The sequence below is a fragment of the Lithobates pipiens genome, unplaced genomic scaffold (genome assembly GCF_037356315.1).
Source record: "Lithobates pipiens isolate NorthernLeopardFrog02 unplaced genomic scaffold, aLitPip1_a1.2 Scaffold_23, whole genome shotgun sequence".
In the NCBI taxonomy this organism is placed as follows: domain Eukaryota; kingdom Metazoa; phylum Chordata; class Amphibia; order Anura; family Ranidae; genus Lithobates; species Lithobates pipiens.
Genome location: NW_027507785.1, coordinates 291,965,569 through 291,978,873, shown reverse-complemented (window position 1 = coordinate 291,978,873; position 13,305 = coordinate 291,965,569). Strand labels below are relative to the sequence as shown.

The 13,305-nt window shown below is 45.0% G+C and overlaps 1 protein-coding gene across 1 annotated transcript in view; it reads left to right on the top strand.

The window, feature by feature from the left end:
• DNAI3 (dynein axonemal intermediate chain 3) overlaps nucleotides 1-13,305 on the top strand; it is a 139,464-nt gene that overhangs the window by 115,414 nt on the left and 10,745 nt on the right. The window contains exons 19-20 of the mRNA XM_077450325.1: nucleotides 7,003-7,133; nucleotides 7,346-7,550. Coding sequence (XP_077306451.1) covers nucleotides 7,003-7,133; nucleotides 7,346-7,550 — 336 coding nt within the window. The remainder of the gene's footprint in view (nucleotides 1-7,002; nucleotides 7,134-7,345; nucleotides 7,551-13,305) is intronic.

The window sequence follows — 13,305 nt, the reverse complement described above, 5'->3', positions numbered from 1 at the left end:
TCTCCGATTGCCCGGGGGCCCCATAATCTCCTATTGCCCGGGGGCCCCATAATCTCCTATTGCCCGGGGGCCCCATAATCTCCTATTGCCCGGGGGCCCCATAATCTCCTATTGCCCGGGGGACCCATAATCTCCTATTGCCCGGGGGACCCATAATCTCCTATTGCCCGGGGGACCCATAATCTCCTATTGCCCGGGGGACCCATAATCTCCTATTGCCCGGGGGACCCATAATCTCCTATTGCCCGGGGGACCCATAATCTCCTATTGCCCGGGGGACCCATAATCTCCTATTGCCCGAGGGGCCAATAATCTCCTATTACCCAGGGGACCCATAATCTCCTATTGCCCGGGGGCCCCATAATCTCCTATTGCCCGGGGGCCCCATAAATTGTCAGTCCGCCACTGCTTGTCATCTTCATCCTTGATGAGTAATTGGCCTGGAACAGGTTGGTACATACCTGGTGTCCCAGCACCACATTGGCTGCCTCCTTCTTCCAGATAAGCAGGTTTATCCTTTGTAAAGATTTCAGATCTGGAATCTGCACCTTCAAAAACGAATTAGCAAGGTTATATCCCAGTTTCCTACCCTATCAAGGCTCAAGGTTTTAAAGGATAAGTTCGCCTTTTAAAAAAATAATAAATGCACATCTTTTTGCAGGTAAAAAAATGAGCATTTACAGTATTTATTTTTTATTGCGAGCCTGGAAAGCATTGCACGGTCAACCATGATCAGCAAATCATGGGAGCAATGCAGGGCTCTTGCAGATACTGTGTGTAAGCTGTTTGTCCATACATCATACAGCCAATCAGTTACACACTAGCAAGAAGCATCAACTCAAAGGCTGCCGGACCTTTGTAGTTTTCAATTCACAGATCTTGGTGAATGAGTGGGCAGAGAGTGACAGAGAGTGGAGGGAGAAGATCCCCCACTGCCTGCCACATCTGAGAGTCGCTGAGGTTTGAGGGCCACTGGATTTGTAACATGTTACATGTTACGCACTGAATATGAGTGTAACATGCAACATGTTATAAAAGGTGAACTTATCCTTTAAGACCAGGTTGTAATCTGACCTCTTTACCTTTCAGTTCATGATATCCTATAAGAATTAATAATTCTCATTTTAGAACATAAAACACAATTCCAAAAAAGTCAGGACGCTGTGAAAAATCTACCTGAAAACAGAATGCAATGATTAAAAAAAACTCATATTTTATTTACAATAGAAAACATAAAATGTTTAAACTGAGAAAATGTATGATTTTAACAAAAAAAAATAGGTAATTTTGAATTTGATGGCAGCAACTTGTCTCCAAAAAGTTGAGATAGGGAAACAAAAAGCTAGCAAAGAAAGGGGTACTAACAAGGAAAAGCTGGAAAAAAAATGTCAGCTAACTAGGTTAATTGGCAACAAGTCAATAGCATGATTGGGCATTAAAAGGGCATCTTAGAGAGTCAGCGTGTCTCAGACGTAAAGATGGGCAGAGGTTCACCAATCTCTGAAAAGCTACATCTAAAAAATCTTGAACAATTTCAGAATAATGAAACAAGGGACAGGGCCATGTTTACTGTGGTGTACCGTGTTTTCCCGAAAATAAGCCCCGTGTCTTATATACATTTTGGCAACAAAAAACACAGGGCTTATTTTCGGGGTAGGGCTTGTTATGTAATGTGCCGTCTTCTCTCCCCCTCTCCCTTCCTGCCTGTCAGGAATCCCCAGTGTGAACGGCATTAAAATGCTTGTAAAATCCTATAATCCACTCTATTACAGTAGTATATAATATACAATGTGTGTGTGTGTGTGTGTGTGTGTGTGTGTGTGTGTGTGCTCGGCGCTTCCGTGACCTGCTGGAGCTCTCTTCCCTGATCCGAGCATTGCGGGGAGAAGGACGACAGCTGGGAGAAGAGGAGAGTAGCGGGAGGTCAGCTGAGCACTGAGCGGTGCTGTACTGAAGGTATTTAGCATAATTATATTACAGAAACACACACACATTGTACATTATATACTACTGTAATGGAGTGGATTATAGGATTTTACAAGCATTTTAAACTAGGCCTTATTTTCGGGGTAGGTCTTATATTGCAGCCCTCCTGGAAAATAATGCTAGTTGTAATTTTCGGGGTAGGTTTTATTTTCAGGGAAACACGGTAGTATCCCCTCCTCTTTTAACAACATTCTGTAAACATCTGGGAACTGAGGAGAACAGTTGCTGGAGTTTTGGGAGAGGAATGTTGTCCCGTTTTTGCCTGATATAGGACTCTAACTGCTCAACAGTCCTGGGTCGTCTTTGTCATATTTTTCATTTCAAGATACACTAAATATTTTCAATTGTTGAAAGGTCTGGACTGTGGGCAGGTCAGTCAAGCACCCGGACTCTTCTACGATGCCATGGTGTTGCCATAACTGCAGTATGTGGTTTAGCATTGTCCTGCTGAAATATGCAAGACCTTCTATGAAAAAAGACATAGTCTGGATGGGAGCATATGCTGCTCTAAAACATGGAAATATCTTTCAGGATTGATGTTGCCTTTCCAGATGTGCAAGCTGCCCATTCCATATGCACTAATGCACCCCCATACCATCAGAGATGAAAGCTTTTGAACTTAGAGGATAACCAGCAGGAAGGTCCCTCTCCTCTGTAGCCCCTACAGTTGCCAAAAATAATGTAAAATTTCCATTTATCTGCCCAAAGAACAGTTTTCCACTTTGTAGCAGACCATTTCAAATGAGCTTTGGCCCATAGAAGATGGCGCCATTTTGGATCATGTTCAGAAATGGCTTCTTCTATACATGATAGAGCTTTACCTTGCATGTTTGGAAGGCACAACAAACCGTGTTCACAGACAGATTTTTGTACGTATTACTGAGTCCATGCAGTGATGTCCATCACACAAGATCATGCTTATTTTTAATGCAGTGCCATCTGATTACAGGCATCCAATATTGCATTTGGGCCTTGTCCCTTGCATACAGAAATGTCTCCAGATTCTTGGAATCGTTTGATGATATTATGTACTGTGGATGATGGTATATTTTAAGTCTTTACAATTTTACGTTAAGGAACTATATTCTGAAATTGAACCTCTGCCCATATTTATTTCTGAGACACTCTGACTCTCTAAGATGCTCTTTTGAGACTTAATCATGATACTGACTTGTTGCCAATTAACCTAATTGGTGTCAAAATGTTCTTCGAGCCCTTTCTTATTAGTACCACTTAGGCCGCGTACACACGGGCGGACTGTTCGCCCAACCTTGTCCGCTGAACAGTGTTTGGGCGGACAGTCCGCTCGTGTGTGGGCTTTCAGCGGACAGTTTCAGCGGACAGTTGGACGGACAAAGTCTTTCGGAAATTCCGAAAAACTGTCCGCTGAAACTGTGTTTGAGCGAACAGTCCGCCCGTGTGTGGGCTTGTCCGCTGTACTTTCGAAATGAGCGGACTGTTCCCGCTCGGAAAGTCCGCCCATTTCGAGCGCGTGTACAGGTAGGCGGGGCCCGCGAAGGAGACGTCGCGGGCTCCGCCGCCTGGAATGGGCTTAAAGGGGAACCCCAACGCCGAAAAAAATCGGCGTGGGGGTTCCCCCAAAGTCCACACCAGACCCTTGTCCGAGCACGCTACCCGGCCGGCCAGGAAAGGGGGGCGAGCGAGCGCGCCCCCCCTCCTGAGCCGTACCAGGCCGCGTGCCCTCAACATGGGGGGGTGCCTTGGGGAAGGGGGGCCGCGCGGCCCCCCCACCCCAAAGCACCTTGTCCCCATGTTGATGAGGACAAGGGCCTCTTCCCGACAACCCTGGCCGTTGGTTGTCGGGGTCTGCGGGCGGGGGGCTTATCGGAATCCGGGAGCCCCCTTTAAGAAGGGGGCCCCCGGATACCGGCCCCCCACCCTATGTGAATGAGTATGGGGTACAATGTACCCCTACCCATTCACCTGTGAAATAAAGTACAAAAAAAAACACAACACAGGGGAAAAAATATTTTATTGCACAGCTCCGGGGGTCTTCCGTCTTCGGGGGTCTTCTCGCCGGACTCCTCCGCTATCTGTGTGTAGCTCTTTTACTAGCGGAGGAGTCCGGCTTTCTTCCTCCCCCGCCGCCGGCCTCTTCTCCCGACTTCGGGGGTCTTGTCCCCCTCTTCGGTTCTTCTGCCGGGCCACCGCGCCTTCTTGTAGCTCTTTTACAGGCGGTGGCCCGGTCTTCTGTCGTCGTCGTCGTCGCCGCCGCCGCCGCCTTCCGTTCTTGTTCTTCTTCTTGTTCTTCTTCTTCTTCTCCTGGAGATGTTGACTCGACGATCTCTCCGGCCGGAATGCCAGGGACACGCTCCGCTGCCACTTATATAGTGACAATGGGGCGGTGTCACATGGTATATGTCACATGGGTTGGTCACATGGGTTGATGTCACATGGGGACTATGACATCGTAAGGGGGCGGGGTCACCATGTGACCAACCCATGTGACATATACCATGTGACACCGCCCCATTGTCACTATATAAGTGACCGCACAGCGCGGCTCTGGCATTCCGGCCGGAGAGATCGTCGAGTCAACATCTCCAGGAGAAGAAGAAGAAGAACAAGAAGAAGAACAAGAACGGCAGGCGGCGGCGGCGACGACGACAGCGGCGACAGAAGACCGGGCCACCGCCTGTAAAAGAGCTACAAGAAGGCGCGGTGGCCCGGCAGAAGAACCGAAGAGGGGGACAAGACCCCCGAAGTCGGGAGAAGAGGCCGGCGGCGGGGAGGAAGAAAGCCGGACTCCTCCGCTAGTAAAAGAGCTACACACAGATAGCGGAGGAGTCCGGCGAGAAGACCCCCGAAGACGGAAGACCCCCCGGAGCTGTGCAATAAAATATTTTTTCCCCTGTGTTGTGTTTTTTTTTGTACTTTATTTCACAGGTGAATGGGTAGGGGTACATTGTACCCCATACTCATTCACATAGGGTGGGGGGCCGGTATCCGGGGGCCCCCTTCTTAAAGGGGGCTCCCGGATTCCGATAAGCCCCCCGCCCGCAGACCCCGACAACCAACGGCCAGGGTTGTCGGGAAGAGGCCCTTGTCCTCATCAACATGGGGACAAGGTGCTTTGGGGTGGGGGGGCCGCGCGGCCCCCCCCTTCCCCAAGGAACCCCCCCATGTTGAGGGCACGCGGCCTGGTACGGCTCAGGAGGGGGGGCGCGCTCGCTCGCCCCCCTTTCCTGGCCGGCCGGGTAGCGTGCTCGGACAAGGGTCTAGTGTGGACTTTGGGGGAACCCCCACGCCGATTTTTTTCGGCGTTGGGGTTCCCCTTTAAGCCCATTCCAGGCGGCGGAGCCCGCGACGTCTCCTTCGCGGGCCCCGCCTACCTGTACACGCGCTCGAAATGGGCGGATTTGCCTCCTCCTTACGTGGGCGAGTCCGTTCATTTCAAAAGTTGAGCGAACTGTTTGCCCAACCTTGTTCGTCAAACAGTCCGCTCGTGTGTGGGCAAGTCCGCTCATGCAAATTTTGAGCGGACTGTTTGCCGAAACTGTTTGACGAACAAGGTTGGGCAAACAGTCCGCGCGTGTGTACGCGGCCTTACTTTTCCAGTTTTTTGTTGCCCTGTCCCAACTTAAGAAGTGTTGCTACAATCAATTTCAAAATAACCTTATTTTTTTGTTAAAATAATACATCTTCTCAGTTTAAACACGTAATATGTTTTCTATTGTAAATAAAATATGGGTTTATGAGATTTGCAGATTATTGCACTCTGTTTTTAGATTTTTCACAGTATCCCAACTTTTTTGGAATTGGGTTTGTACACTATACGGTCAACATGTGGACACCTAACCATCGTGTCTATACAGTTGAACATATTGTTTCAATACCCTGAGTATTAATATGGAATTGATAAATGGATAAAAGAAAACCTTGCGAGCTGCTATATGTGTTCACAGTGAGCTAAAATAGATGCTGCTGGCACTGTTCACAATCCCATATAAATGTGCATAAACAAATCCAGTCAATATATGTGTTTAGCTTACAAACATTAATATTACTGAGTGCAAAAAACAATATATGACAAATCATACCGCGTATAGAAAAACTCCTATGTTAAAACCGACATAACATGCATTCAATGGTGCTTATATAAAGTCCTCTTATGAGCAGTCCATATAACTCTTGTGTGGCGTGATCCCACCAGCCAATCACCATCCACAAATATGGTTTAATATCCTCCAAGTGCTCCTAAAAATATGATGTGCCACCACACTCGTGCTCCCTCCCTTTTTAGGTGTGCTCTCACCTCAAGATGTGTGACCTCACAATTAAGTTTGGTCAAACAGTGCGTTTGTGCCCCTCCTGGGCTTACTAGCAGACTCTAGATCTCCTGGCTCTGTATTCCTTCCATAGATTGCATTGCCTTAATCCAGTGTCATTAGGGTGCATGGGTGGAAAGATTCCAATAGTGCTTATACCTTTAAAAACGCAAACTTTATTAAAACATATGCAGATTGCGTACTCGCACTCTCCTGGTTCTTTCATCGCACCAGGCTTTGACAGTCAATGTTGTTGTCTGATCTTTCCCCCAGTCTCACAAGCCGATATCTCGCCATGGGCTGCTAACTCCTCGTTGGGTACAGAAGCCATCACCGTCCTTGCCCCTCCCCTACGTGTGTCGACACAGGGTCATGTGTCTTCCTCAGGGGGTTTCCAGTCCAGAAGAGCATCTGGGCTCATCCTTGCAGCTATAACAGCCTTATTCTTTATTTGGAGTTGGAGTGTCTTCCTCAAGCTATTGCAATAAAGTTGTAAATTAACATTTATATAGCTTTGACGGTACCCTTCACTGGAAACACCTGATTTTAATAAATTGCAGGGTGTCCACATACTGTAGTTTTAGAGATATAGTATATACAATGTGGTTTACTAAAAACTCAAAATGTTTTATAGACAACGTTCATTAAACCACATCTTTGCCTTCTTGTAAATTAAATGTAGAATGTTTACTAAACAAGTTTTTCTCGGTTTACTTGGCATCACCAGGCTCTAAACCTACGCAGATCCATGTCGCACATGATGGCCTTGTTCACACTGTGCAGAGATCTCCATTATTGAAGGACATTGTTCTCTCTGTTGGAGGTTGGAATTTTTCCATATGGAAAGAAGGTGTCACTGTAAGTAGTACATTATCTTCTGTTGGTGCACTGCTTTTCAGCCCCACTGACCCCCATTTTAACCATTTTCCTACTCTGATTATGAAGACTAAAGACCTTGTTGTATGTGTTTGTATATGAAGCCCATTTGTCTACCTACGATTTAATGGAGCTTGTGTAAAAATAAAATTGTTCGATAATTTTTATGATCAGCGTGTCGGATTGCTTTTTAGGGTGGGACGATTCTCCAGTCATGTTGCTCTGAGAAGAGGTACACTGCGGCCCACTGGTCTCTCTCTAGGAGTGGTGTCTTCTTCATTGGAAAGGAAGATGGAAATGTGGAGATATGGGACCTTTTAGAGAAGACACATGAGCCTTCTCAGACACAGAACATCTCAGCAGCGTCCATTGCCTACATCAAACCATGGATTGTCTCTGGTAAGAGGATTGGTGATGACCACCACTATGGTTTCCAGAGCTGACAGAACCAAGGATTGCTAAGTCAAGTTATTATGATTAATTCTTTCTGATCTCAGGATATTTTTTTTTTTTTAATCCTTACATGATGTTAGCAGGGTCTTTATTATCATCTTTAATGCACATAAGGCAGAGCCAGAGACCTCCTGTGCTTATTTTAAAGAAAATCAATTCACAGCAAAGCAACAGGTATCCGCCCCCAAGCAGCACATACCTTATTTTTTTCTTGCTCCTCCACTGCTCCATTCAGTAGCAGGAGCCATAGGAACTGTCTTGTACTTTCAGGTATGGAGAGAATGTGACTTATTCTAGTGGACAGAGCTGGGCCAATCAGCGCCCTTAGATGATTAATACATAGTCCTGTGTAAGCTCCAACTCCAGCAATTTATACTGTACACAGAACTTTGTTTTTACTCCTGACGGCTGAACAGAGTGATGTGGCAGTGAAAGAAAGGTAGGCCTATGCATATGTGGATGTCTGCTTTAAAGAGACCCTGTCACCAGACCATTCATTTCAACAACAATCTTTCTATATGAAAACATGTGCATTTAACATTTTATACATGTGATTAACTTGTAAAAGCCTCCCATGCGAAGACATCAAAAATCCCTGAGATTGCTGCTGAGTTCTGCCACCTTGGATGTGATGACTGCAGCCCCAGCCAACTCAGAGCTGTTACTTAAGTGACACTCTATAAAATTGTACTTTGCTCCTCGGCTGCTACAAAAAGTTTAAAAGTAAAGTATAGGAATCTGTTTTTTTCCCATATTCATACTTGCCTGGGTGGATGCAACATCGGTCCAATGCTGCATCTGTCCCCCAGCGTCTCTGCACTGAGAACCGAGCCATCCAACATCACCGACGGCTCTGTTCTCACAGGTCCCCGAGCGGAGAACTGTCAATCAGCAGCTCTCTGCTCCCCCCCCCCCCCCCCCCCCCGGAGCGCTGAGCTGTGGAGGGGTGGGGAGCGGCCGTCTTGGCGGCTCGCTGAGAGGCTGAGACGGCTATCAGTCCAGGCACTTGGTAGATCCAGACTCCCATAGTCGGGATGATGTGTTGCCTGGACTGATTCCAGTGACGTCAGCAGAGAGCAGACTTCAGCCCGCTCTCTGCTGAAAATGGGTCACAGGAGTGCAAACGAACTGTGACCCACAGGAGAAGCCCAGCCAAACGAACTCAGGCTGGACTTCTCCTTTAAGTAGATAATTGAAGAGGGAGGAGCTGGACCAGCACAGACCGCAATTAGACACTCCCAGAAGAAAAGAGGGCTATGATGTGCAAGGCGGTAGAGGACTGTGCTAATAGTAGTGAAATTAGCAAGTTCAAAATGAATAGTGTCAAAGTAAAAGATAATTTATGGAGATAGAAAGGAAAAACACCCCAACTATGCAATTAAAATACTTGCTTTCTCTGTGTTTTTACCTACATTTTTTTGGTGACAGGGTCTCTTTTTAAAAACTGAGAGAAAGGAGATGTTAAGCATTCTTTAGAATGTTCTGACAGGTCCAAAAAAATACGTTTATAAAAATAACCTACAAAATATTTAAAAAAAAGGTGAAATATAACAGAAAAAAAAGAAGGAATGATTTGTTGATTATATGACAGTCATAACACATGCAGTATGTATATATACATGACCTCGAATGAACGCTGTCTGGGTTTGGGGCCACACACCCATCCCTGCATGCCTGTCAAACTTGGATATGCGGGTGAGTCCATAAAGCTTCTACGTCTATTGAACATAATCTGAACATAATCTGTCAGCACACTGCTCCAGAAACACAAACAAATGACTCTTCAGGTTCTACAGGCCGGTGCACCAATGTGAATTTGCCCTTATGCCACGTACACACTATCGTAATTCCAGCCAGAGAAAGACCGATGAGAGCTTTTCATTGGAAAATGCGACCGTGTGTATGCTCCATCGGAATTTAGCTGTCCGAATTCCCGCCAGCAAAAAAATGTATATCATGTTCTCAATTTTCCCGACGGAAAAACTTTCTATCGGTCATTCCGATCGTGGGCATGCAATTCCGACACGCCAAAAATCAGGCATGCTCAGATTCAACTACGAAACAGAAGCTATTGGCTACTGGCTATTGAACTTCCTTTTTCTAGTCTCGTCGTACGTGTTGTACGTCACCGCGTTATAAACTATCAGAATTTGGTGTGACCGTGTGTAGGCTTGAGCCGAATTCCGTCGGAATTCCGTCCGGAAAACCATCAGAGCTTTTTCCGACGAGAATTCCGATCGTGTGTATGCGGCATTAGAAGTACTTTCAAACACTTTTGATATGAGCAGTTAAAAAAAAAAAAAAAGTGGAGAGGGATTAAAACCCCTGTCAGGTTTTTATTGCTGTCTTGCCCCCCAGTTATAGAGATTCACCCTCTCTATTCTGAATACCGTAATCACCAAGAGTGAAAGTGAAAACAAAATCCTACATTTTGGATTGCCACCAAAACAGGAATAGAGGGGAAATCTTCCAATGGCACCATTCGTTCTAGTGACAACCGGGGATTCCCTTACTTTATGGGGATTTCCTCTCGCTTCCAGTTCGGCTATGGGACAGAAAGTGAAGGGAAATCTCCCCAATGGCACACAAATGGTTAAAAAAAATGACAGGGGTCATAACTCTTCCCTACTCAAATGCTCAAACTTCCCTATGCAAAATGAAAAAAGTTTTGCTTTAACACTTTGATAATAAAGAATGTGTGGAGCTAAATGATCTATTAACCCCTTCAGCTCCGGAAGGGTCACCCTCCTTCGTGGCCAGGCACTATACGGCATTGCGTTACTTTAACTGACAATTTTGTGGTCGTGCGTCGCTGTATCCAAATACCCACAAATAAAGCTTTCTTTTGGTGGTATTTGATCACCTCTGCGGTTTTTATTTTTTGAGATAACAAAAAAAGAGCACAATTTTGAAAAAAAAACAATATTTTTACTTTTTGCTATAAAACATATCCAATAAAAAAATTAAAAATCTAATTTCTTCACCAATCTGTGTTTTGCTACATATTTTTTGTAAAAAAAAAATCCCAAAAAGTGTATATTAATTGGTTTGTGCAAAAGTTATAGCGTTCACATACTATGAGATATTTTTATAGAATTTTTATTTAATTAATTATTTTACTAGTAATTGCCGTGATCAGCGACTTATAGTGGGACTGCGACATTGTGGCGAACAAATCGGACACTAAGTGACACTTTGTGACACCAATACAGAGATTAGTGCTAAAAAAATCTGCACTGTGACTGTGCTAATGACACTGGCAGGGAAGGGGTTAACATCAGAGGCGATCAAAAGGCTAAATGTGACTCTAGGGAATGCTTTCTATCTTTGGGGGGGGGGTGCTTGTACTGTGGGAAGACAGAAAGCTTAGCAGAAGCACAGGATCTCTGTCTTCCCTTGTCACAGAACTGCCATCTGCCTTGCTTATATAGGCAGGCCACTGTTCTGCCTCTGTTGAGAGCGATAGGCGGGTCCTGGCGGATATTGTATCCATGCGGACCCGCTGATTGGCTCCCGTTGTGCCCAATCACAGTGGCAGCTGGTTGCCGGTGGCGCACGTGCATGCCGCAAACCCGGAAAAGAAGATCACGTACAGGTGTGTGATTCCACTTGTAGGAGCTGCAGCCCCGCAGTGCATATACATGGGGCGGTCGGAAAGTGGTTAAAATATCCTTCCAACATCCCAACTAAATAGATACAAAACAAGAAGGAGGCTCCCCATGGGACCTTTGAGGCAGAATTTACAAATACATAAACATATAAAAGGCAGATGCCAATCTTTATTACAAAAGAGTCATAAAAAGACCGACAGGTCCAATAAAACAATGTCATGATTCCATACAAGGTGATAATGAAATAGAGATGAAATATAACACCATAGGTCCCTTCCACATGGACGTTCCGATCCATAGAGAAGAATGGAGGTTCCGATCAGTTCCGCCTGAACTGACAGGCAGACCCGATCGGAACCTCCATTCTTCTCTATGGAGCAGCGGATGTTAGCTGACACTTGCTGGCAATCTGATCTGATCCGATTCACTAAAAACAGATGGATGGCAGAATTGGATTGGATGACAGTCGTATGGAAACCGACAGGTGGTCCATTTTTCATCTGACCGTCCCATAGAGAACAGCAGGCTGTTTCCGTGTCCATTCTGCATCAGTGGAGCAGACACAGACCCGTCATCCACCTGCTCTGCAGGGATCAGCGAAGAGATGCCCTGCTGAGCGAGGGGATCCAATGTCAGCAACCGCCCCGTGTGAAAAGGGCCATACAATACTAGATATACCAAATGAAAAAAAAAAAAGTTGCCCTACTAAACATGCAAATCTTCCTTTTCTGTTTTTAAAAAAAAATACAAAAACTTAGTTTTTAAAAAAAATGGAGCAGACTTTTTTTTCTTCCATCATTTTCTATGTTAAAGATGAAAAATAAAATGCCGAATGCCTTAAAACTAGGGCTGGGAAAATTCATTCCTTGATTAATCGTTCATTTTTGTGATCGATCAATATTCTTTTGATCGGTACTCACCTCCCGGGTCTTCAGGGAGTTCCGTCGGAGATCCGGTGACGTCACGGACATCGATGTCTAACTGGACTCCTCCCCCCTTCCCCAAGTGCCTCCGTCTTCTAACGAAGGGAAGGGGAGGAGTCCGGTGACGTTGATGTCCGTGACGTCACCGGACAGCCTGGACAGTGATGGTAAATATGGATGTGGTTAACTGGGATCATTCACGGAGCTAAGTGTAGGAAAATTTGATAACCTCCGTTTTTAACATTGTTGTAAAAAAAAACAACAAAATGTAAACACTCTGGTATGTCTGCATGACTGGCTAAAGTGATGACTACTTGCCTACTATAAAGTGACTGACAGTCAATATACTAGATAAGTTTTATAATTAAAGTTAAACTAACTTTCTACGTTTTTCTTAAAGTTTAATAAAAAATAATTATTTACGTCAGTGCTACAGTTTGAATTTAAAACCGTATTTGTGTGAACTGTGAAGTTAAGTCATGGATTGTGGAAACTAACTAGTGTCGGGTGATTGTATATAGTGTATACCACATTTACCACTGACTAATACAGAGTTGCAATGCAAGGAGATCAGCTAAAATTAGTTGGATCTGTATGTGCATTATAATTAATCAAAATTAGTTGATTAATCAATAAAAAAAAAAAAAAGATTAATCAAACACGAAAATTTTAATCAGTAACAGCCCTACTTAAAACTGAGTTCCACACTAATTTCTAACTTTTAATTAAAATCATTCTTGCAGCATAATAATCATTGTGAAATGGAAAACAAAATGTTTTTGTTCTGAATAATTACCTAGATATTCCAGTTTTAGATCGAGCTTCCTGTCTCTGCCACCCGTGAATATGTCCATCATATCCGGCGGCACACTGTCTCCTGCCTCGTGTGTTATGCCCTGTACACACGGTCGGACATTCTGACCACAAAATCCGTCAGATTTTTTCCGGTGGATTTTGTCCGAAACTTGTGTTGCATGCACACGGTCACACAAAGTTGTCAGAAAATCCGATCGTTCGGAACGAGGTGACGTACAACTCGTACGTCGGGACTATAAACTGGCTGTCATGGTTTTGCAATAGTTTGCTTACCTGTTTCCATGTGTTCATCTCTAGAGACCAGCCGATCCTCACCTGACTGCTTTTGTAATCCATCTTCTGGCATGACTC